We start from the raw sequence: 26,407 nt of genomic DNA on the forward strand, positions 1-26,407 counted from the left end.
TGAGAACCCATAGCTTGATCTGTTTACCAAGACTGACTGACACAGGAACAAAACGTCAGTACAAATTATCACAACAATTATTCTTGCTTTCAATTCAAGAAAAGGTGCCTCCGCCAGTGGAAGTTTGTGTTAACATTACTTCAGCAGTACAGTTTAACACAAACCCTTCACCAACCTCCACCTAGACAACCTTACCTCTGAGCTCACTAGACATGAGGCACCCTTCCCATATATGATGAGAAAAAGAACATATTAATCTCTCCCAACTTCAGTCGTCTGAAAATTTAACAGTACTGCAAGATAAAGTTGTCTAGAGGCTTTCTCTGTAGTCAAAGGAGGGAGATGCATCTCCTGATGCCCTGTCACCTGTGTGACAAAGTAACACACTTTGATATGGTTTCAAGAGTATGCTTCCTGATGTCAAAGGTTGTTTCTTGACAGAAATTCCCACACATTTCAGTATAAGACTTGTTTCTTTTCAGTGGTTTAATTAAGGATGAGGAATACTAGATTTTTGTATAGTTTTACTTCTTTTTCTTTCAGTTTGATTATATCCTTAGGGCAGCAATATGGAAGGTCTAGATTTCTATTAAAGAAATATCAAAGATGTTCCTTTAATTTCTTTTGTTCTTGCATCAGATAACAAACTACAAGGTCCAAATTGAAATACTGTGTTACCTGTGGCAGACAGTTCTGGAAAGAAAAGTATTTTCTGGAAGTTTCTTGCAACTTTTTTCTGTTGCCACATTCTCTTTAGAGTATCAGTAACAATACAAGACATTTTAAAAATAAGCTGGTGATTCATTTTAAGTATAACAGAAAGTGAGGCTACCAGAGATTCTATTTGATTACTTAACCTTGATTCCTACCAATCTGTATGAGTCACTGTTTCCTTTCACTCCTCTCCTACTCTTTGATATTACAAGTACAGGCATCAGAACATTGTACGAGCAACCAGCTTCCATGGGCTGTTAATTTCAAAGATTTTTTTTTTGTTGTTGTCCTTTTCAAGGTATCCTAAATGTCATGTTTTAAGTATAAAGATTCATGAAGGTCCAGGAATTAACTTTTTTTCTCCTCCATTCTTCTATGCAAAAATCAAAGAAAGTTCTCATTTCTGGTTCAGATTCTTTACAACTTTTAAGATACAAATTGAAAAGGCGTTTTTAGGCAAACAAACAATTAACTATGTGTTTCACTAATGAAAATCAAACATGCCCTTAAAGTTAACCATATACTTTGACAGTTTTCTGAATTAGGTATGGCATGAACATCTCTTGAAACAGGTTTCTTATTGTTTAACTTAGCAGGACTTTCTTAGCTTGCCCATCTTACCTCTTTCTTAAACATTTCTGAAACATACATTAAACACCATGAATGAATTATGAACTATTCCCACTGTACTTGGTTTGTGTCTTTACTGTTACTCTTCTGTTGCATATGATCTTAAGAAAACCAAAATCTCACAAAACAGTTATTTACCCTAAATCTCATACTTTTCCACACAAATCAGTCCAATAAAACATGACTTTCCTCCCCCTATAAACCTTGCCTTGCTTATATATTTATATTATCACAGCAACAACACTGATTAAGATGTAGACTTTTGGTACTTTTATTATTGATCAGTGCTTTGAGACAAAATTTCAACATTTCATTTGTACTAGTTTATGTGTTTATAAATTAACTACAATTTTAAAACTGAAGTGTAATCCAGACATCATCACACTTAGTGATATAAGTGGGCATGGTTGGTTGTTTTTTTTTTTACATATTAGACTGCTTTTTGACATGGTATTTACAAAATTATTATTGTCAGAAAAATGTGATATACAACCCAGGTTTTTCTTTCCTGTTCTTCTCCCTCCTTCTTTCAAATGCTGGTGGGTTTTGGTTTTTTTCTACAATGACTCTGAAATCTCACAAAAAATATTATTTATTATATATAATCAAAAGAGGCAGGAAAATACAGAGTCCCCTCTAGGTACTGCAAATTGCACAACAATAGAACAAAAAGAGAGGGAGAGCACCAGGGAAAGATGTGACTGTTTTCACTCTTCATCCTTTAACAAAGATGAAGAAATAAAGTTGTCATGATATCGCTACATTTTATTATTAGAAAAGCAGGACTAACACACATTTGGTCTCCACTGTGCAACTTCTGAAAGATTAATAACAGAAACCACTGCAAATGTATTAATCAAACTAAGACCAGAATTTTGGGATTCAGTCTCCTCCCTGTCTCTTGTACACATCTACATGTGAAATAACCTGTTCATTCACTTTTTGTTTCCTCTAGCACAAACAAGGCAGCAAACCCTCACAATTCAGAATACACAGTATTTAAAAACAGCATACTTGCAATGAGCCAAACATGTATGTCAAGATTTTTCTTGTGGTTCGAGAAGTCAGGCAGACAGGATTTTGGGGTACCACTGCTCATGTGGCCATTGCCCATTCCATCAATTTGGAGAAGACACTTGGATTTGCAGCATATTCTAGCAAGCTAGACCTGATTTACAGAGGTGCTTCAAAGCTCTGTTAGTCTGTGACGTTCCTTTAATTCCAGCACAAAAGATGTCACCTACATGTCTTTTTTTTTTTTTGCAAGTCAGTGCTTCTCTGCTTGCAGTTGCTTTGCTTCTGGGTTTTCATGACCTGTTCTTCTGCTCACAGTAAGACATTCCTCTGGGCTTTGTTTATATCCATGCTATGTTTGCTTAATACATCCAAGAGTGCAAATCAGTGTTTCTGGTCACTCATAATAAGCCACCAAACTGGGAATAATTTACTGGCCAAAAATAATACTATCAATACTATCACTTTATTACTCCTAAAATTAGAAGAAAACCAGAAAGAACAACAGTCTTTTCTGTAGGGCTCTGAAGTTCTTTCTTTTAGAGGAGAATCTGAAGAGAACTGGTTTGTGCCATCAATTCCTGGGTTAATACAAAAATTTGTAATCTTTACAAATTAAAGAGTTCATACCTATACCTAAGGTAGTTGAGCTAAGAATTCATGGAAAACACACAATATTGCGAGAAATTTTGAAAGAACGTTAGTGAATTTGCAATCCAGTTTTCAATTGTGACTGTTCATTCTGTCAAAACAAGCATACAATGCAATGCGTGCCAGGAATATTTGAAGTACTGACCTTCCCAATTCATATATATACTGGGTATCCTAGAAGAGAACACTCTGTTAACAAATTAAACTTGAACTTCATATCCCTGAGGAAAGTTATTTACATTTGGGGCTGGCAGTAGAACTATTTCCTTAAAGATTTGATACTTACCCCGTATTTCTGCACCATACCCCTACTGATGACAGCGGTGATTTAGCTACCTAACTCTTTTCCACTGTGTGACACATCACAGGAATTTAAGTCCTTAAAACAACTAAGATAGATTCTTCACAGTTAGAAACAGGTGTCAAGAGAATTTTTTGGTGGTGCATGATCCATTAGCTCCAACAGAGATCAGAATACAACTTATCTGTAAAGCACAGCTTTATTTAACAGAACATCCGTGAAATATGGGCAATCAATAAAGTTACCAAAACAATTACATAATTGATTAGCAGTTCTATAGATCTGATGGTTTTTCTGTCCATAAATGATCAGGATCAAGTGGCTTCTTTTTTTGTACACTGTTCTCTTTTTTATAGGGTAAATAAAAGCCCTGACTGTACCTTTCCATTATAATCTTTCTGCGTATACATGTGGTAACACCTCTTCCCATCTATTTTTGGCCTCACTTGCTAACTTTGTTACATTTATGATTAAGGAAAAGTTGTAGCAATCAAACCACTAAATTCAGGCAGAGCAGATTAAAACCAAACATTCTCCACCTTCTTCATGCACATAGGCAATACAACAATTATACAACTTTCTCATTTAATTATTTAATTTTATATAGTATTTTTGCAAATGTTTTCACTACCCAAGTTTGAATTATATAGACACAAATATTTATGCCTACAAAACACAGCAATTGATAATCAGGATTTGATAACCATGAAGATAATTTTGACCAGTCTCAAACAGTGGTTAATAGTGATAATAATTAGTGAACCACCTTCACCACTTTGAGTCATCACAAATTTTGCTACCTCACTCCTAGCTGACCTTTGCAGATGTATGGAGGACACAAAGCTATCAATGAATGTATCAAATACAAGGCCTAGTTAGGAATTCTAAGGTATTTTGTTGTTAACCTTTAGACATGATGAAAATTGACCTTTTAATCCAGCTCTCTCTTTTCTATATTTCAGTTTGTGATCCAGGACATTTTTTTTCTTTGCCGCATCATAGAAACTTAACAGTCTGTGATTAATTTCAGAGAAAAGAAATGTTTAATGTTTACTAAGCTGGTACCTCACCAACTAAATACTGCCAAAAGAAATAGTTTCTGAGATCAGGAAAACACAGTTTTAAGAAGTCCTGCTGCTTAATTCTTGTAATTTCCTGGTTTTCTATTGCACCGATTTTAATATCTTTTCATCTGGACTGCTCTGTGTATCTATGCCTTGCTGAGTTATAATTCTTTGGTCCAGTTATTAAGCAGTTTTATAATTTAAATATGCAGAAAATACTTGAATTTTTTTACTTCCTTCCAGGTTTTCAGAACAATGTTGTTTTTTTTTAACAAATATACTAAGTATATTTTTATATTTTGGCCATAACATGATTATATTCTGTGACCCTATGAGTACCACCTAAATTAATCCCACTGTCTTGCTCAAGTCTAACTTGAGAACAGCCCTTCATTTTTGGTCAGCTCTTGTAACAGTTTCTTAAAGTTCTATGACACCATTTTGTCCAAGATTCTCCACATCATGCCATTAAACATTCTGTAAAGTGAAGAATATCATAATGTTAGATTTTATGGCTTTTCCACTTTTCCTGTGTCAGCTTTCACAATTCATCTTTCTCTATTAAGCCAATAAAGACAAAATAGTATTTTCTGCACAGCAGGCTGTGATTTGTATTCAGATGGATCGTCACTGATAGAGACTTTTCTTCAGAATTTTATCCATCTACTTAGCAGTTGTTCTTAACTTTGTTTGAACAACACAAATAAAAAATGTATTCTGGTAACACAGGTGGAACAGATATTAAAATGATGATGGATTGGTCTGAGAGCTTTATTACCCATAATACAGAAGTACAGAACTTGACATCAGACCTAGTGAAGTAAATCCCAATGAAAAGAAAATGTTCAGGTTTATAATATTAATTTCAGATCTAGTATTTTTTGTATATTATCTTCATTGATACTTGACAATTTACAATAGATTGACTTCAACTGTCACACGGAAAAAGTAGGAAATTCCAATTGCAGAAATCAAGAATATCTGAGGTAAGACTTGGCAAATAAAAATTATTCCAGACCAGTTTTACTGCATGCAGCCCATGCTCAGGCAAAGCGTACAGTGATTTAACCAGGAGTTTTGTGGCAAGAACTTTTATATTTGCATGTTTGAAGCTATCCTACAATTTCTTACAGTTTCCAGTTACATTGCTCCTTAAACTTCTTCAATGTTAAGTGTATCTGTGTACTGAATGAGTATAGTTAAGACATATAGCAAGAATCAGGTCTACCTCAAGAAAATTAAAATTAAAGGAAATCTTTATTGATAAATTAACATGCCATAGTACTAATTGTAAAAGCTGAAGCAAAGCTATATGGGAATATTGTATTTTAATGGGATAGTCTTCAACTTTTATAAAAATGAAGTTTAATACCTACTTTATTTAATGGGATCAGGGTTGATTTTCATGCATAAAGACACACGTTCACAATCATACATACATACATACACATACATTCTTTAGTTGGATATTGCAGTAATTTAGTAACAGACTTCATAATGAAACAACTATGTAGAATTTGATGATTATACTACCATTATAGAACTAAACACCTACACTTCAAAATTATCTAGTTTTAATTGCGGCCTAGAATTCATAAGTTTTGTATGTTTAAACCCAGTACTTTCTACAAATAGATGAAACAAGATATATATAGTTTGAAAACATATAGTATGTATTTAGAGTATAATATCCTAGGCTTCAGTACACACTGTTAACATTTGTGAACAACCAATATATGGACTTAAAATTCTATTATGCTATCATGATACACATATGGATTGGCCTATTTACATTACCTGGAAAATAAAAAAGTGGACTAATAGCTATTATTAATCCTAAAAACATCAGACTTTAAAGTGCCAGATGTTTGGTAGATGAGAGACTAACTAAATCTCTGCCATTGCTCCTTATCTGAATAAGGTGTCCATTTGTGGTGCTGTTGGGGATGAGGGATAAACAGAATGAAGGGAGACAGAAGCCAAGGGGACACAGACTACCAGCTCCTTTTTTTAAGATCATTCCCTACAAAGGATAATTTTGTTCTGCAAAACATAGTCTGTAGATAGCCATTGTTCGTAGAAGAACAGCTGGGAATCTATGAAGACTTGCACTGACATACACTATGCACACTCTGCAATCTCTTCACACAAGCTAGTCTTCAGTAAGAGTTTTCTTCCCAGCTTTGTGTTTTCATATTGCATACTGATGTTAAATAAAAAAACCAAGCATGATGGTGTCCCCACAGTGAAATTTCTGAATGCTACTGTAATGCTAGTAAACTTGGCAAGCTAAAAGCAGCACTTTTAAAATTTTAAAACAGATGGATTGGTTTTTACAAACAGAAATCTAGTTTAAAGGCCAAATGCCTTACGTAACATGTTACAAAAGAGATTCATCCAACCCTGTTATTTCCATGTGACCCATAGATAACTGATATTCAAAGACGCACAAAAGTCATCTACACCATGTCCACTGGAATCCAGTGGAAAGTGGGTGTTTAACTTTTGGTTGTATTCTTTCAAATGTCTTTTAACTATTACTTCTTTTCATTCTGTGGCATCCTTTATCTTTTAAATTTAGCTCGGGTATTTTATTTTTCATTTATTAATTTCAGTATATGAATTACCTGACTATGCAAAAACAGAATAAAGACATCTTAAGACCTGGCAGACAGTATAGTGATGCTTACTATGATATTGATATGCTTGATCGTTTCCGAACTTCTTGAAACTAGATGGGGTTGCATTTTCTGCCTGTTAAGTGCAAAACAGAAATCCCACTATTATCAGCTTAACGAAACTACAATAGCCAGTCAGTCTCCTCTTAAAGGCAGTTTCTTACCAATATCAATAGATTACCTCCTGACAACCAGTTTTGAAAGATAATTAGATCTTAATCCCACTGTGTTTTATAAGTCTGCAGATGTGAATCCCAGGGGCAGAGGAAATAATATAGTTACCTGGGAATCAGTTACGTAGGCCTTTGAATTGTGTCTCCTTGACAATCACAACTTCAGCAATATCTTTAGTAATATCAAAGCCGCAAGTCAGAGAACTGGAAGATAAACCAAACAATGATTATTTACATTATGAAGGCTTTTTTTTGGTGGTGTTTTATTTTTTTTCCCCAATTTAAGGAAATCTTTGTTGTACTGCATTCCTGTGCTTGTCTGTAAAATAGAGGAGGAAGACCAGTATTACAGATGGAGTTTTGCATACCTAGCATGCAGCCCATTTCAAAGAGACAGTATTTTGACTCCTGCTGTTATAAAACTCTTTTCCAACCTTTAACATCTGTGCTAGGCAAAAGTATTCCTTCTAAATTAATGTATGTCTTGAACAAATAAACTGATAGAATGTGTGTTTCCGAAATAATTTCTGTTAGCTTAGTGTAAACTGCAATGGGCTTCCTGGATTGGAAGTATTGATTTTAAAATTCTGATTCTGGTCATTTCTGAATGAAAAGGGAAAAGGTACTGCATTATCCCATATTTGCTACCATGCCCCACTGCTATTATACAAGTAAGTTGCTAGCAATGCAATAGGAGAACCTTGATGCAGACACTACCTGCACTCTCTATTGGGCCTTTCAGTTTTTCAATTAACAACTTTTCTATCCTGAATCTACCATTTTAGATGACACAAGCAAGAAAACCACTAGGGTCTAGAAATCTTCTCCAGCTGGGAGAAAAACTAATGATGGAAAACAGGTGTTCTTTATATATTGTCATTGCATATATAAATTTCTGTTTTCTGAACAAACTCTTGATTGCCAGTGTCAGACTTTAGTACTGACATTTATGTATTAATTCAGTTTTCCTTCTGTTGGTACACACTCCTTCTTCCTTGAACATGTGGTCAAGATAAAAATCATGTCACATTACTTTGTGTCAATTGTATGTGCATTGGAAGGTTTCATTTTACAATAAGTAATTTCTGGAGTAATTGTTTTTCTTCCCATTTTAACCTACTTTTAACAGAATGGCTAAAGGAGGTACATAATCTGTTACAGATTTCAATGCATCATCTGATTATGACTATTGATAGTAAATCTTGGAAAGAATCAAATTTAATTTTCTTGCAATTACAGAATCTGCTGCTTCCACCTAACTTCTCTCCTTCAAAATTACAGTGGGCTGGTTGAAGGTCTGAACACAAACTCCTGAGATATTTCCCGTTTTGTCTTGCTGTTTTGCTCAGTCACTTTCCTTGGGTTTGGACATGTCAACTTGACCTACAGAAACACCAGACTCTTAACCGTAAAGTCTTTTAGGCTGTATCTACTGGCCCACACAGAAATGCAAAGTACCACTGCAAAACATCAGCCTAATACATCAGTCATACTCCTTCATGCTCTTTCTCTGCTCAAGTTTCTATTAAATCTACAGGTTTGTATCTCACAGCCATTGCACATTTTCATTCTGAGGATGGGATGCAGGGGGTCTAATGTTGGGCATCTAAGATGGAAGCATCTTTCAGACTCCCATAACAGCCAACGGGAAGCAAAAAGCTGTCTGGAATGTGATCTACCTGATGTCTTTTAGACACCTGCATTACAGTGAAATGAACCATGTTCAAAGGATCTAATTGTCCATAAATGGAGCATATGTAATTAGATGTAAGCACATATGCTGCAAACGCAAGATGAATTTCACCAGATGATTCAGTTTGTTACCTCAACACCTTTTTGTAAATAAAATGTAGCCCATGACACCAGATTTCAAGATATATTTTCTTAGTTTCTGCTGGAAAGCAGGGATGACCAGTACTTTTTACAACAGTTGACCCTACAGAACAAATTCTTCACTGAAAACATCACTGACAATCACTTTTTTCCCCATCTTTTTTTTTTTTTCCCATTGATAAAAATAATTTCCATGCTCTGAATTTATAAGGCTTTTTCTAGCATGGCTTACAGTCATGCATACATAAATGTCATACATAAGTGCAAGACAGTTATTTAGCTTATTCACTATTTCAGCTGTCCAAACATCTTGCTCTAATTTTAAAAGTGCAATTTCAAACTCATGTTTTCCCATCCTTTTAATTGGGACCTCAACCACTACCTGTAATTAGGTGGTTTATTTTTTGGCTCATAATCCTTCACTATCTCATAAAATCTGATAAATCAACTCAACTGAGTTATGTTTTATTACTCCTATGCAATTCACAGACCCTATTACTGGTTTGAAGACCAAAGTGTTAAGTTTCACTCTAAACAAAGATTCAGAGCTTACCTACATATCAATAAGCTTTCTCTTCTAATGTGGCGCTTCTCAATCCCAGAATATGGAATTACATTTTCTTCTTCTCACACAAACAAAAGTCCACATGTACACACAACACACACGCACAGAGACCTTCTCAGAAAGTACAGGCAACCCCTTGTCTGTATTTCTGAGTGTAACCAGTGCTTTAAGTTATAAGGTTTTGTTTAGAAAGCCAAGCAGAAGGGGAGTTCTCTGCATGCTAAAGTTCTTACAGTTTAACCCAACCCGTAACCCTTAATGCACCATTCTCTTTCCTCTCTACTAATGCATGTGGAGATTTTAACTCAGCTTCCCTACTCTAGTCCACAGTATTTTGAGGGACTGTTCTTTTCCCACAGCAATCTACATTTTAATTAAAACTGGTAACTCAAGCTTCCCTTATTTATACTAGTTCTTCTTACGGCAACACATAGACAGGATTAAATAAAGTTGTCAAACAGAGATGTTATTTGATAGCTTTTAATATTGCTGCCCATATCAAGACAATAAATAAACACCATCAATATTACCTACTCTTACTTCTTTAGTCATTATTTCATTAAAGTCATATTTATGCTCTCAAGTATTAGCAAGAACTTCTGGTATCAGTAAGTCTACTTAGTGGTAATAAACTATGCCCAATGATGGTTTTGAAAATAATATTAGCAGTAACAGCAACAGCAACTCAATATGTAATTTACAAAACATATATATGTCAAGAAAAAAAAACCAAACCCAAAACCAAAAACAACACCAAACCCTAACACCTGCAGTTTCAATGTATGAAGCTACTAAACTCAAAGATTACAAAAGAAAGTACTGGCTCAGAGCATCAGAGCACAGGTCTACATTTACTAGACAAAGATCAGCAATCCAGCTAAGTAGCAAAGACCCTCCCAAGCCACCCACCCCACCCTCAGAATGCTTGCAAAAGGGTGGGTTTACGTAATTCCCAAAATGTCCCTTCTTCTAAGGATGACAAGGCAACTTCTAATATGCCCTGTTCTTCAACACTATCAACAGCCAAAGAATGATGACAACTTAAACACAATGCTTAGAGCAGGTTGGGAAAAGTATAAGCAAAATAGCTTCCAAACCCTCTTTCCAACGCTGCACTGCAAATCTCTGGGTACAGAGACTGCTTCTGATCCCATTTACTCCAGGTCAACAGTGTAAGTACAATCCCATTGCCTTTGACAGTGGCATTCCTGCTGTATAACAGGGATAAAAATAAAGCCTCTCTATTCACTGTTGTCTTGAGAGTGCAGACTGCTAAGAATATGCTGTGTCTTCTACTCAGGCTAATTTAACAAAAGTGTTACAGGTGACATAATAAGCTTTATCAACACATACCTTTTTTTAAGCAATCATCAGCTCAGAATGCTGACTAAATTCCTCCCAACTGCATAAAACATTTATGAAGACCAATTAAAAGCATCAGCAGCAAAGCTATCAAAACTAGATCTATCATGTTGTTACAAATCTTCCTTCAGTACAGCAGCAGTGCCTCTCCTTGTGCCTAAAGAGATTTTTTCTTTAAATTAAGCCTTAGTTATTTCTGTTTGCACTGAAAACTAAAGCTGGGAGGTAAAATCATCTGGAAGGGGACATCTTTCCAAGTCTTCCCCAGTTGGAAAGGAAAGGTTCATCTTCTCTTGATACACAAAACTATTGATGCTCTCTACAAATATATTCCTTACCCTCAACCTCAAAAAACACCCACAGATTAACCTGCATTTCCCTACATTATATCCAGGACTGTTAGAAAAATACTGATGCACTCCATGTTGCTATTTCTTTACTTATGTCAAATATAATTCTTGGTAGAAGCTTTTTTAATGGTGATGCATGGGCTAGAGTATAAACATAGAAGCATACATTTCTCACCCTACACAGAAACTCCCTGTTCTATCAGCATAAAGATCAAGGCAGAATAAGCCCTTTGTATTGAAAATATGCTTTCTGGCTATCCTTACTAACTATCACATTGTGTCCTTCACTCTTGTTCAACTAGGAAACGTGTTTCCTTTATAAGTTATCACCATTTCTTCTTCCTTTGTGGTTTTTTTTTTTTACCTGCATTGGCTTTCTTTCCCTGGTTTTTGGTTGGGTGTTTTGGGTTTTTTTTTCTTATTTTCTTTTTGTTCCTCTGTAGCTCTTTCATTACCTTCATTTCCAACAGATCCCACCATGAAGTGTTTGCCATATTCTGTCCACTGAAATGTAATCGGTGATGCAATTAACGATAGCATTTTACATGCCATTAGTGAAGCCTTGACTCAAGATCCAACCTAATGAGACCAAATATTCTTTCCTGGTAAGGCTCTTCCAGGCTTTCTTTCAGGCTGAGCCACAAAGAAAATGTATTTATTAGCTTATCTTTACTTCCTCTTGGAAAGCTCAGAACCTGACAGCTAGAAACTTTCTCTTTGTTAATGTACCTTTAGATTCTGAAAAAAAACATGACTACATAAATACATTAAACCAGCTCCATTGAGCTATGCAACTGGAAAGATGACATCACTGAACCATGCTATTTTGAAGGCACTCACCACCGCAGTTTAAAAGCTAATGCATGCTATATTGTATTTTAAAAGTTGTTGCTTGCTGTCCCTTGGATGACACTGCTTCACATGTACAGAGCAATGCTCAGGACTACACAAAATACCTATCTGAAAATCCTGAGAGCTTTTCAGAGTTTCAACTTTGAATCAAGTTCAAGCCTGAAAGCCATATTGCACTGATTGCACCATAGCAAAATGATCTGCTTTAATTCCAGGAAAACCTGTATGATGCACAATTTTATGCACTTCAGGAGAATGCACACAGTGGAACAGACTCGATGGGCCACTCCTTTACCTTTTGTGCCATTTCTCAAAGGCTAGGATGGTACAGTGGGCCACTTTCTGTAAAAATGGTAGAAAGGAGAACCCTGGGAACTACTGACCTGTCAGCCTCACCTCTGTGCCTGGGAAGATCATGAAGATCCTCCTAGAAGCCACACTAAGGCATATGGAGGTCAGGGAGGTAATCTGAAACAGCAAGCCTGGCTTCACAAAGAGCAAATCTTGCCTGACCAACCCAGTGGCCGCCTATGATGGAGTGACTATATCACTGGACAAGGGAAAGGCTACAGGTTTTATCTATCTGTACTTCTGTAAGGCCTTTGACATGGTGACCCACAGCATCCTTCTAAGTTGGAGAGATACGAATTTGACGAGTGGACTATTTAGTGGATAAGGGATTGGCTGGATGGTTGGATCCAGAGGGCAGTGGTCAATGGCTCAATATCAGGATGGAGACCAGTGACAAGTGGCGTCCCTCAGGGGTCTGTATTGGGACCAGTAGTGTTTAATACCTTCATCAATGACACAGACAGTGAGATCCAGTGCACTCTCAGCACGTTTCCAGATAACACCAATCTGAATGGTGTGGCTGACATGCCTGAAGAATGGAATGCCATCCAGAGGGACCTGGACAAGCTTGAGAAGTGGGCCCCTGTGAACCTCATGAGGTTCAGTAAGGCCAAATGCAAGGTCTTGCACCTGGGTCAGGGCAACCCCCAGTATCAATAGAAGCTGGGGATAAAGAGATTGAGAGCAGCTGGGAGGAGAAGCACTTGGCTGTACTGGTGGATGAACACTGGACATGAGCTGGCAATGTGCGCTTGCAGTCCAGAAAGGTAATGGCATTCTGGGCTGCATCAAAAGAAGGGTAGCCAGCATGTCAAGGTAATTGATCCTGCCCCTCTACTCCACTCTTGTGAAATCCCACCTGGAGTGTACTGCATCCAGCTCTGGAGCTCTCAGTACAGGACAGACATGGACCTGTTGGAGTGGTTCTAGAGGAGGGCTACAAAAATTATCAGAGGGATGGAACACCTCTCCTATGGGGAAAGGCTGAGAGTTGGGTTTGTTCAGCCTGAAGAAGAGAAGGCTCCGGGGAGATCTTGTTGCGACCTTTCAATACACAAAGGTGGCTTTTAAGAAAGATGGGGACAAACCTTTCAGTAGGACCTGTTGTGATAGGACAAGGGGTAATGGTTTTAAACTAAAAGAGGGTAGATTCAGAAGATATAAGGAAGAAATTTGTTACAATTAAGATGCTGAAACACTGGAACAGGTTGACCAGAGAGGTGGTAGATGCCCCATCCCTGGCAATATTCAAGATCAGGTTGGATGGGGCTCTGAACAACCTGATCTAGTTGAAGATGTCCCTACTCATTGCAAAGGTGTTGGACTAGATGACCTTTAAAGGTCCCTTCCAACCCAAGCTATTCTACGATTCTAAGAGTAGAAAAGGAGTACAAAATTCAGCTTCAGTTTGAGTCTAACTTCTTGTGAAACTTCCTTTAAGAATCATAGAGAATAAAAACCCCTTCATATCCATACAAACGGTAGAGCTGCTTGAATTCCTTTCACTTCAAGAATAAGAATTCAGTGTCCCAAGTTGTGAAGGGAATCACAGACAACAAAAGTTTTTATTTGCCTTGTGAGGTGTTTTTCTAGGGTCTTCTTCCCAAGCAGTTTGGATAGGGTCAAAAATCAGTGGTAGCTGATGGTCCACAAGCATTGACATTTTCTTATCTACGGAGACCTGATACCATTTAAATAAAAACAGGGCTTTAATCAATAGGAATGGAGATATTATTTATCCCTACGATATTTTTGCTGTTTTAAGTATTGTATCCTTTCCAAGCATTCTATGAGAAGAAAACCACTGACAACTGGGCAACTTCTCACAACTTCTCTCATTACTTCCCCCTTTCACACTGTCAAGTGTGATCCTATCTCGCAATCAAGTTTGTCTATACTGACCTGCCATCTTTCCCCAATCACTACTTGCTGTCATTGCCTTTAACCAAAGAGTATCAAATTGGTATTTAAACATTGTCTGAGGAATCTGGAATTCAGTAATTCCCTTCTGATACACAAGTACAACTTTTATAGAAATACAGCCCATCAATCTTTATGCTTGTATACACGCATGCACAATGGAGTACAATAAGTCACATGAAAAACTGAAATAGGTGAATAAACAAAACTGGGAGGTGTAATACAACATTCACCATAAGACTCAAGGAACAGCCAACCTCAAAACAAAGTTTAAGGTGCTGTCAATGATGACTGTAATTCAGTGGTCATAAAAAGCTCAAGCTCTATGTTACTCTATTCACTGTGTCACAGGAGTGCAAAGCCCTGGTCCACTTCCACACAGACTGAACAAGTAGCTGAAGTCTCAGCGCTCTACAGGATTTGCCTTAATGTAGTTTTACAAGCATCTTGGCAGTGCGTATACCTATGGGTATCTGAAGCAGCAACATTAAGAAGTGCCTAATAAACAGACATTAACCTGTTTCTTTCAATGCAAAACCAGTTTAGTCACATATTACATGGAATTACTATAATGCCCTAGCCAATCGTTCCTTGGAAGCTAGCTTAGTACAGGAAATTTGTGCTGTAAATTCATTTTTGCTCATCAGCAGTCACAGCAAAGGTACAGTTACACTCAGATTACTTCTGTGATTTGCTCTTTCTCTTCTAAACTTTTTAAGTGAACACTCATTGTTTAGAACCGAAAATATTCTGGAAATAATTACTACAATTACTGCTACACATTTTCTGTTGAACTTCAAATACATGATCCATACTCAAAAGTTTCAGCTGGTAAGTAACAGCACGCTGGATCACAGAGTAAAGCATGGTTCCAATCACGAAGCAGTTCACAACCTGAAGTGCAAAAAATACGCAGTGATCCACAGTGTCAGGCACTGCACAGTCACTGTAATTCCAACAGGACTGCCTAACTGTGCAGATGCCTATATGCATGTTTATGTAAAGGGGGATAGCCAGAGGGAATTTATGAGAATTCCAGACTAATGGATTTCACCACCCACTGTGAAATGTCAATATAGAGCCCTCAATGTCCTATTTCTCTTCTTTTGTAAATGTTTTACAGGCAAGCTTACACCATGTGATCTTGTTACTTTAAGCCAAATCATCTATGAGCCGTCACAATCAGTCACATACTAACTGGGCAACTTTGTAAGCCTGCCATGTCTTACTCCTTAAACCCCAACAACTCAGCAATATCAAAAGGGACTGAGTAACATTTCTATGGGCAGTTCTTAGTTTAACATGAGTTCCTGATCTGACATTAAATCTCCGCTGTGCTGTAGCCACCACTGCTAATTAACAATAAACACGAGGCTCAGAGGAACAGGGGAGGCCTGCACCACACAGCCAGCCAGTGAAACCCCACCTGGTCAGAGAGGCCATGCGGCGGACGAGGGTATTCTGAGAGGCCCCCCACAGCGACTCTGGCCCATTCGCCACCTCACTCGGCCGCGGAACAGGGCGGAGGGGCACCAGCGTCGGCCCAAGTGGCGCGCCCGCCTCAAGAGCCAAGCCTCCGCCGCGCCCCGCCTGGCCCCGCCCCAAAATGGCGGCGCCAGGCCGCACCGGCCTTGCCACCCCGACCCCCGCCCCCGGCGGCCGAGCCCCCGCCCGTTATTTGCATAAGAAGGCGCCGGCTCCCTCCTCTCGCGGCAGCGGCGGGGTGTGGTGTGGTGTGCAGGCGGGCTGCGAGAACGGCACGGATGAGGCGCATGCGCGTTGTGGAGGGGCGCTGGGGCCGTAACGGCTGGGCGCGGAGAGACCGGGCGAGGCCGGGCGGCGCCGGTGGCCGCGAGGCGGAGGAGTTCGTGGAGTGGGGCGGAGGCCCCCAGGGCTGGCGGGGCCAGTCGCGGGGCTCACTTCAGCATCTGGCGGAGCGGTACGCGGACCTGGCGGCCAGCCACTGCCAGGCGCTGCAGCAGCAGGAGGAGCAGAAGTGGCACAACGCGCAGCTGCGCTACGAGAACGTGCAGCTGTGGCTGGAGAACCGCCGCCTGCGCCGCGAGAACCGTAGCCTCTTCCGCCAGGCCCTGCTGGGGCCCGGCCCCGAGGAGCCCTCCGCCGTGGAGCTGGGCGAGGAAGTGGCGGCCCTGCGCGCCCAGCTAGAGAGCCTGCAAGAGAAGCACCGCCAGGCCTTGAGGTGCCTGCGGCGCTGCCGGGCCGCCAGCAGGCCGGGGGACTCGGGCCTGGACGACGGGGATCTGGTCGAGCTGCTAGGGGAGGATGAGCAGCCGCCCGCGAAAAGGAGCCTGGTGCCGGTCGTGTAGCCGGCGCCGGGGGGGGGGGCGGGGGGCGGTGCCGGGGGCCTCCCGCCCCCTCGCCCTCGCGCCACACCACGGGGCGGGGGGGCGGCCTGGCCCCGCCTGCCTCCCCGCGCTGCCCCCGGTGAAGCGTGGGCTGGCCCTCACCCTTCAGGCCAGGCAGGCTGTTCCCAAAGAAAGAGCGGGGGAGGAGCTGTGCTGTTTTTCCTTTAATCCCTTTCCCAGATGTATGAGGAGGAATCCTTGACCATGGTGAAGGAGAAGCAGGTTCACCTGGAAAACTGACACTGGGAAGAGGCCCATGTTTCAGTCGAGGGATGCCTCTGAGCAGCTGTTGTCATGGGCAAACGAACAGCTGGTCTCATGTCACCTCATTGCATTTAACTGTGCTTCCTTGGGAACCAGCTGTGGATTGCCTTTTCCTCTTGAGTTAGCAACTGTCAGGTGGACCTCAACAGCGATGGAGACTATCAGAAGATGGCTCTGACTAGTTCTTAGCAGTTGGCATGTGTCTGTTGGGAAAGGGAGTGAAGGAACTTTGCAAGCTTCTCTGTTAGCATTCCAGTAAAAGTTGGTAGTCGTTTGGACCCTTCTAAATTCTATGGACATTTACTGCAAAACAGTAATTGTGTTTTCAGTGACACTTTGTTCACCATCGCATGAATATTGGTTTGAATTTCACACTTTTACGTAAAACTGCAGCAGATAAAAATGAAACTGACACACCAAATGGTTGCCTTAAGTGGGTTGTTTGTTTTTTTTTTGAACAGGGACTTATTTTCAAACTGTAGGTGAAACACCCTTCAGACCTTTGTAATGTATTTCTTCAAAGACAAACTTATTTGGCTATTTTTTTGACCTTAAGAAAACCTGCTGCTTGAACTATTTGGTTATTTTTCAGATCTGTCTTCCCTAAGAAAACCTACTCTTTTGTAAAGAACTGAAACTTAAGTTGGTTTTGAAATGTTCCTTCATATTTTTTTTGTTATTTAAAAGCTGTCTGATGCTTTCAGATCTGGGATAGGTTCCTTTAAAGCTTTTGACAGCCGAGGTCTGTTTCAGCTCATAGTTAAAGTAGTATGAAAAGGTGAAAATATGTATCTTGTTTTCTGTATTTGTGACAATCTAACTTCTGAAGAGTAGCCACTTCTTCATATGATGTCAGCATAAGCCTCTAATCATAAAATGGCTGTAGTGTTGCTTTAGTCTCTTGAATCTGCAGCCTCAAGTTAAGTGCATTCTTAAAATGGGAAGTCTCTCAATGAGAAGTTATGGGTGTTGATGTCTGGATGTGGTGTTTCAGTGTGATAAATAGTCTCAGAAATGCTTAAATTGATAAATACTGCAGAATTACAGCACCTACAATGCCAACAAGATTGTATTACGTTAATAGTGGTTTCCAGTAAAGTGCAACTACCCAAGCAACAGGAAGAATCTGTCAAAATAGCAAAATATGGGGCCATGTTAAGATACAATGCTAGATGTGTAACTGTGCCAGGCATCCTTTTCAAAAGTTGAAATACTGGCATGTACAAAAGAGGAGAGATTCTGGACTTTTCTGATACAATATGCAAAACTTAATTAAACTTCTGGAGTGCTCCCAATAAATGGAATTTCAATGCATAAAGTGCTAAATTCTGTGCAATTTTATATAAAGGATTCTTTTATTTTATTTTTTTTTCTATATCTTTGTAGAGAAATTAAAGAACAGCCCTGCAGAGTACAGTATATGGGGGAGGGGGGGAGTATTTTGGTAAAATTCAAATTAATGTGAAGAGTATAAAGGAAGGTTTTAGGTATTTAATGAAGTTGCTGCTTCCAGATGAACTGCAGTAAATTATCACTTAATTCAGTTAGGCTGCATAAGTTTCATTTAAACAATGATTGGATCTAGTTGTGAGTTTGATTTTGAGAGCAAAAGGCAAAAGAAAATGTAAGATTTAGGAAAAGTCTTTAGTAAGAAGGTGCAAAAGTAGTACTGCAGTGTCCCCCAATTAATGGTTTACAGGTGACGAGTTTCCTTTATGATACACTTGCATGTGTGATCCTTGGCTACAGGAAACTGCAAATACTGAGGCTTACAGGAAAGGTGCATATACGGGATATACCTGTTCAAGCCTTCATGCTTGTAGTCTGGATTTGTCTATATGACTAGTTCTAACAGTTAGTAGCTTGATATCATAGGCAGACACATCTGGCCCTAAAAGTGCAGTTCAGCCATTTGTTGATGGATGTGTTGATGATTGGCAAAAAGCACAGAGTATCTTTGAAACTGCCTGATACATTACAGTATCTATGCACCTGAGGTGATCAGAGAAGTGTCACAACAGTTGTATGAAGAGCTTAAACCTTCCTCTACTTTTGGGTAAAGTCTGATTTGTTCGCTGTCATTCTGCTTTGTGTCCAATAAGCAGGCAGATGTTGGAAATTCCAGTTTTTAACTTGTCTTTAGTTCTGTTTATCACATTCTCGACTATGACAAATACTTGCCCTTCTTTTGGTCTAGTAGTTATGGTAGCATCTCTGTGTTCCAACATCTTGCTGTGTTGAGCCTTTCTTCCTCTGGCCTGACTGAATGCTGATTCCCTGGGTTTGGAAGAGAGTGCACTGCAGAACAAAATAGCTACAGTATACTCAGCAAACAGGACAATATACCCAGCAAAGAGAACAATGCTGTCCTGTTATTTCTATAATTTCACTTTTTATTCAAAATATTTTCACTCATATACTGATTGTTTTCAAAATCATGATTTTCAAAACCATATGTTTTTTCATGTTTTTAATTCTTAAGTACCTATTTATTTGGCAGTTACTTAAAAAAAAACAAACCTCGCTTTTTTTTTTGTTTTGCTCAGGCCAAATTTTTGAAGGCAGGTGGACTGTTTTCCAGTTTAAAAATGGTTTTGTATTATAATTAATTTTTGCTGCATAGTGGTGTGTACTACAGTGCATCAGAGTGTTATATGGAAGTAAGTTTATTTGCAGGTAATTTTTTAAATTAGTGAATGAATAATCCAAGTTTGGATTTGGGGGGTTGGATGTTTTGTGTTTAGTTTTGTTTAGTTTTTTTCTCCACATAAATGTATAACAATGTGTAAACATAACAATGTATAAAACAATTGGCAATAATACTTTCCTGATCACCTTGTTAAATTGCAGTGTTTAAAATATGAATATGTATTCTCTTAAGTTTATTTGACACACAAATATATATATATATAAATATATGTAAGTTTATGGAGGCAAACAGAACTAAAAATCCTGTAGCTTTTCCCTTTATTGCTAAGACAACACGTAGTGGGTTTTGGTAGCAGAGGGGTTACAGGGGTGGCTTCTATGAGAAAACCCAGAAGGTGCCCCGGTGTCCAGTGGAGCCCGTGGCAGCCGGCTCCATGACAGACCTGCCACTAACCAAGGCTGAACCTAGCAGTGACAGTGGTAGCACCACTGAGGTAACATATTAAGAAGAAAAAAGAAAAAAAAAAAGGCAACAAAATTCTGCATCAGCAAGAGGTGAGCGCAGCCGCCCTGCAGGCACCCGGGGCAGGGCAGGGCAGGGCAGGGCAGGGGGGGCTCCGGGCGCCGGAGCAGAGGTTCCCCCCCAGCCCGTGGGGAAGCCCCCGGTGAGACGGGCTGTGCCCCCAGCCCCTGGAGCCCACGGGGAGCAGCCCCCCCCCCCCCCCGCAGCCCGGGCAGGGCCCCACGCCGGGGCAGGGGGACGCCCCGAGGGGGCTGTGACCCGCGGGCAGCCCGCGCTGGGGCAGCTCCGGGCAGGGCCTGTGGCCCCGCGGGGACCCGGGCTGGAGCCGGCTGGGCCGGGGGGGCTGCGCCCCGCGGGGGGGAAGAACTGGCGTGAGAGAAGGTTGTGAAGGACTGCCGGCCATGGGAGGGACCCACGCCGGAGCAGGGGAAGCCTGTGAGGAGGAAGGAGCAGCAGGGACAGCGTGTGACGAACTGGCCACAGCCCCCGTTCCCTGACCCTCTGCATAGAGAAATCAGGAATTAAGGGGTGGAGGGAAGGTTTTTTTCTGATTTGAATAATAATAAACTAATTTTTCCCAAGTCAAGTCTGTTTTGCCTGTGATGGTAACTGCTGAGTGATCTCCCTGTCCTTATCTCAATCCACCAGCCTTTTGCTATATTTCCTTTCCTGGGTCCAGCTGAGGAAGGCAGCAATAGAGCGGCTTTGGTGGGCACCACGCATTCAGCCAGGGTCAAACCATCACACAACAGTTATTTTTTCCTTTTTCTTATGGAATTGTTCAGTCTTGGCTGCAGACTTTTTCTTATCCTTGTCCTGTGCTTTATGTCAACAAATTATTGTGAAGTATATGTTAGAATGGAAACGATATGCATGGCTCTATTAAAACTGTATTAAAATCTTCTGGGGCCCTGTGTGAATTTGATGGCAATTACTTTAAAACACATGCGTATGAACAGAATGGCTCAGTGTCAGTGCCATATTTAATATACACACTATTGCTCTTTTGAGACCTAATTTAAGTTTCATTAAAAATTGCACTCTGAAGGAGTCTTTGTCCACTGTGCTCATCTCCTTGAATACGGTAGGGCCTTGGGGTGCCCTAGCTGCCCACAGAGAATAATGAAATAAATTAAATTCTTTGTGTGGCAAACTAATGCCATTCAGATTAGTTCAGCTACTTTCCTACCAAAACAGTAATCTGTTACTCTTCCCTTTATATCTCACTGTGTTCAGTATCCCCTTTTAGTTTTGTTCAGGTCAACAAAGATGTTTGCAAGATACATAGGAAAACTCTTTTCCAAACTTGCAAAAGATTTAAAGTAGTGGTTTAAAGCTGGATTTCTAGTGACTGCAAATTAACAGAGTCTTTCCTCTATATTTTTAAGTGATACCTGGTATCTGTATTACCATGCTGGGAAGTTTAGGTGTAACTGCCTGGGAACAGTCACTGTTCTGTACAATATCCAGATTGAATTTACTGCCACATCCCTTCCAAAATAAAACTCTGTATCATTCAGAGAATAATAGCGGCCCATGATTATAAAGCTATTTTTAATAAAGCTTTCAACGAGTATTATTTCATGACTTTCAAGGCCATTTGCTTGCTCTTTATGCTGTCAAGGGTCTTTGTGCAGTGAGAACGTAGCTGTAGCAGAAGAGAAAAGGCAAAACATTTAGAGGGCATGAAGAGGCTGCTTTAAATCTAGCATTATAGAAGGGAGTGTGCTATAAAGCTGGGAACACAGCAAACTGGTTGGATAATTCAGAGAAAGAGAACATTTTATGAGAGAGAATTACTGTGGAAAAGCTGTGACCATCAAATGAAAGCTAATGGAATTATTATATAACATTATTTTGAGTTATTATATTCATTTACAGTGGTGTATTTTAAATGAATAAAAATACTGAATAAGAAGTTTGGATAAAGTAAAAGATTAACACCAAGGAAAAATGCAACTGTGTCGTGCACTGACATGGCTTTTAAGTGAGGACAAGCTTTGGAAAGCTGCTTTACAAACAGTCCTGAGCCTCTGCTGTGATTATTAGCAGTGGTGCTCATTAAGGTTAATTTATTTCATGTGAAAAATTGCGAGGGCCAGCAGACGAAGCATCTCCATTTTATAAATGCTGCAGGATTTTCAATGACCTTAAGTGCTTTACACAGTTGTTTGCAATTCAGCACCTAGACGAGTACAAACCTTAACCCCCAGGTGGAGTACTGGTTCAGTAATAGAGGAATGTGCTGCAATCAGCCAGCAACATCCAGGTGTGCTTTGACAAACTCACTTCCTAGTGTCTTACCCAGACTAATGCTGATTAGTGTGTGAGAGCTCAGGGCATGCCTGGAGGTGAGGTGGTTGCAAAGCATATAAATACAGTAGGTCTAATATTTTAGTCATCTTGGCTTCTGTTATAATGATTGCCTACAAAAGTTAAATGGGGAACTGAATTAGCAGCTGGTGTCTTTGTGCATGAATTGCAAATAATTAGCTTCACCTGTGTTTCTTCTCCTTATTAAGTACAAAATACTGTTGTCAATTCCTTTGTCAGAACTATGACTCTGTGGGTATTTGGTAATTGTTTCTTCACGGTGAAGATGGTCAAATCATTATACCTGGCTATTAGAAACCTTTGTTCCCTGCTGAGGCTTTCATGACTTATAATTTTGAACTTTGTTACTGCATTTCATTCAGAAGTAGTGGATTATTTTTTTTGAATTTATTTAAAGTCTTACCTTGTTTTACAGTTTGAGGGAATTTTGTTGTGCTGCACTGGTGAGGAAGAAAAGCTTCTGGGTGGATGCTGTAAAATCATTTAGAATCAGAGCAGTGTACTTGACACATCTTCCCATGGACTTTAAGAATCCAAAAGTAAGATTCAAAAAGGCATACATTTTCAAAAAATTCCTGGGAAAGATTTTGTTTTTCTTCTGCTTCTAATTTTTTAGTGATGTAAGATCTGTAGCTTTAACAACAGTTAAATATTTCATTACTCTGCACTGTAAGTATAAGTGACTGAATCTGTTGAAGGGCTTAGGCACATAAAATCTAAAGTGAGGCACTAAAAGCACTAGAGATGCTCAGAAATCTAAATATAAGGTCTTTACTACCAAAAACAGTCCCAGAGGGTTCTCTTCATTTGACAGAGGAAGGTTGTGCCTATTTTGCTTTTGCAATCTGTTTATTGTGAAAGAAATAGCGGTAAAAGTATAAAAGTAAAATTGAATGCTGTATGCTTGAAACTTGTATGGCACTAGCAGTTGGAGGAATGTGCATGAAAAACTGCTCATCTGGATATGAGTAGATGCTCTTGCCTAGATTTTAATAGTCGCTGGCTTGGAAGACATCTGGAGAGAGGACTTCAGGTGTCAATCAGCTTGGTTGCTAGCCTTCTCTTGGTACCAGAGAAGCTTTTGTTTGTGTTCTGCCAGAGTATTTCATTTCAGCTTTTAGCTAAAGAAGTTTTTGTGCCCTCAGTGGGCATTTGTCCATCTCCTCAATGGCTGCTGAGCAGGGCAAAACCCAGAAGCTTACAAGGTCTACATTTAGCCAATTAAGAGTTTGGAGGAGTGTCTAGAAAAAAACTGAATATATCTAGTTAAAGAACAGATGGGAGGATTTCTGACCATATGGGCAAGAGGCCCTTGTTGCATTGACAATTTCCCTGTATGCTAGACTCCAGCAAACTGATGTAGGAAATGCTGTTGCAACAGTGCAGCAAAGTTTCAAGAAGGAAATAAAGGTGCAGGATCAGGCTGCCGCCTTGTGCTGAAAAACAAACCAGCAAGGAAGAAGACCAGCCTGGCTGAACAGAGAGCTCTGGCTGGAACTCAGTGGTAGAAAAGAGAGTTTAGCATCTTTGGAAGAAGGGGCAGGTAGCTCTGGAGGACTGTAAGGAAGTTGTGAGGTTGTGCAGGGTGAAGGTCAGAGAGGTGAAAGCCCAGCTAGAGCTCAGGCTGGCCACTGCTGTAAAAGGTAACAAAAAATGTTGTTACAAATACATTAGAAATAGGAAGGCCAAAGACAGCCTTCATCCTTTGTTGGATGCAGGGGTGGGAACACTGCCACAAAGGATAAGGAAAAGGCTGAGCTACTCAATGCTTTCTTTGCCTCAGTCTTTAATAGCAAGACCAGTTTCCCCTCTGGCTACTCAGCCCACCAAGCTGGAAGACAGGGATGAAGAGGAGCAGCATGAAGTCCCCACAGCCCAGGAGGAAACAGTCAGTGACCTCCTGCTCTGCTCAGACATGCACAAGTCTGTGGGGCCAGGTGGGATCCACCACAGGGTACTGAGGGAGCTCACCAAGCCTCTCTCCATCGTTTATCAGCAGCCCTGGCTAACCAGGTAGGTCCCAGCAGGCTGGAGGTCAGCCACTGTGGTGCCCATCCACAAGAAGGGCAGGAAGGAGGATCTGGGGAACCACAGGCCTGTCAGCCTGACCTCGGTGCTGGGGAAGGTTATGGAGCAGATCATCCTAAGTGCTGCCATCACACGTGTGGTCTTTATAGAACTTTAGACAAGACTTTTTTTCTGAATGTACACCAAGTACACACCAAGATACAAGATCAAATATTCTCATTGCATTTCTGTCCTCTAGGCTTTGCTAATTCTGTGTCTACTCTGGCATGCAACATCTTGCAGGAATGGGTCTGTCTGAGGGCACATGGCTTGTTGCTTTTTTTCTGGACCTGTCCAGCTAGGGAGGAGGAACAGGAGCAGGTAAGTTTAATTGTATACAGATTTCTGTGGAGATTATGATGGCAAAATGGATTGTTTGTGGGTCTGTCCTTGCTCTCAACCCTACAAGTTATCCCATTACTTGAAGCAAAAATCTGAAGACATCCAGAGGCAATGGTTGAGTCCAGATAAAAGTTTCCTTATATGAGTATTTCCTCCATGATTTATACATGGAGATTCACTGAATTCTCATCTTTGCCCCCAAGGATGCTGGACATGGCACATTCTCATTTCAGTGTGATTTGATTAATTTTCTAATGATTAAATTGTGTTTGGGGCTTTATGTCTGTTAATTATATTTGGCTGTAGCTTGGAACTTTTTTGCTTTTGTTTTCCTTTTAGACCTTCTTTCTATGCACCTGTTGTTGAACAGTGGTTCTTTTAGATATTGCTAATGTTTTAGTAGACATAGCAAAAGAATACTCATTCATTCAATAGTCTTGTGGAAGCAATCATGTAAGAAAAGCCAACAAAATTTGACTCTTCTGAAGTGATGGTATTATACTGATATTTTGTGTTGCAAAAGGATGATCACTAAAATGAATTCTGCCTGCCCTAAAGCAGGGATGAGAAGTGAGAAAGCTCTGTGTGCGGCAGTTGTCTTAAATGTCTCATAAAGCTGGGAACGATGTGCAGTTTCTTAGCATCTGGATACTGTTCTGTGCTACAGCACAGTTCTGTGCTACAGCAGAAGAGTGAAGATCAGGGCACCCAGATAATAGGGTGTCAGTAACCCATTTTTATGGTAGGTTTCAACTTAACCATTAAAGATTATGAAATAAAATATGCAAAACACTTTACAAATATTACAGAAGGATGTTTTTATATTTCCTGCACTTGTATTCTGTAATCAGCTATAAAATTGATGTGCATAGCTACTAATCTGTTCCAGATGGGCATTCCTCAGTCTGCTACTGATTCCATTGATTGCTTAAAGATTCCTGAATCTTAAACATTCCTGAAGTGAAGGCTTATTCCCATCATGGGAGCAGAGTATTCTTTTGCAGGTCTGATAGTCCTGTCATCTTAGAAATTGAAACCTACAGTTCCTTAACATTAAATTGTCTATAGTTTTCCTGCTTGCTAAGGGACTTGGACTAGTCTTTTATGTGGAGAATAGCTGAGTAACGTCTGTGCATTACCACCTTAATGAATGTATCCTACCAGTGTAGGGTTTCTTTTAAAATTTGTTCCGCTAAAATAGGAACTGGCTTTACTGGTGAAGAGAAGTGATGACTGGATCATAATTACATTTGAGTAAAATGCTGATCATAGACACTGAGGAATGTAGTCCATGTAGGTAGTCCGTGTCCCTGAACTTGGTGACAAGAAATAACATGTTTTATTTGTATTTCTATATGAAGATCATTACAGTTTCAACTAAGGCAAATTCAAAGCAAGGTAACA

At 39.9% G+C, this 26,407-nt stretch overlaps 1 protein-coding gene across 1 annotated transcript; it reads left to right on the forward strand.

Moving 5' to 3' along the window:
* The first annotated feature begins 1,108 nt into the window (after positions 1-1,108).
* TUSC1 (tumor suppressor candidate 1) lies at positions 1,109-17,593 on the forward strand. Its single transcript, XM_080371716.1, has one exon. It carries the CDS (start codon positions 16,222-16,224, stop codon positions 16,783-16,785), a length of 564 nt encoding a protein of 187 aa, XP_080227842.1. The 5' UTR covers positions 1,109-16,221; the 3' UTR covers positions 16,786-17,593.
* Positions 17,594-26,407: the final 8,814 nt, after the last annotated feature.

Source organism: Falco punctatus (genome assembly GCF_963210335.1).
Source record: "Falco punctatus genome assembly, chromosome: Z".
Taxonomy (NCBI): domain Eukaryota; kingdom Metazoa; phylum Chordata; class Aves; order Falconiformes; family Falconidae; genus Falco; species Falco punctatus.

What these genes read in the sequence shown, in the direction of transcription:
- TUSC1 (XM_080371716.1), top strand. Translation starts at nt 16,222, where the DNA reads ATGAGGCGCATGCGCGTTGTGGAGGGGCGCTGGGGCCGTAACGGCTGG.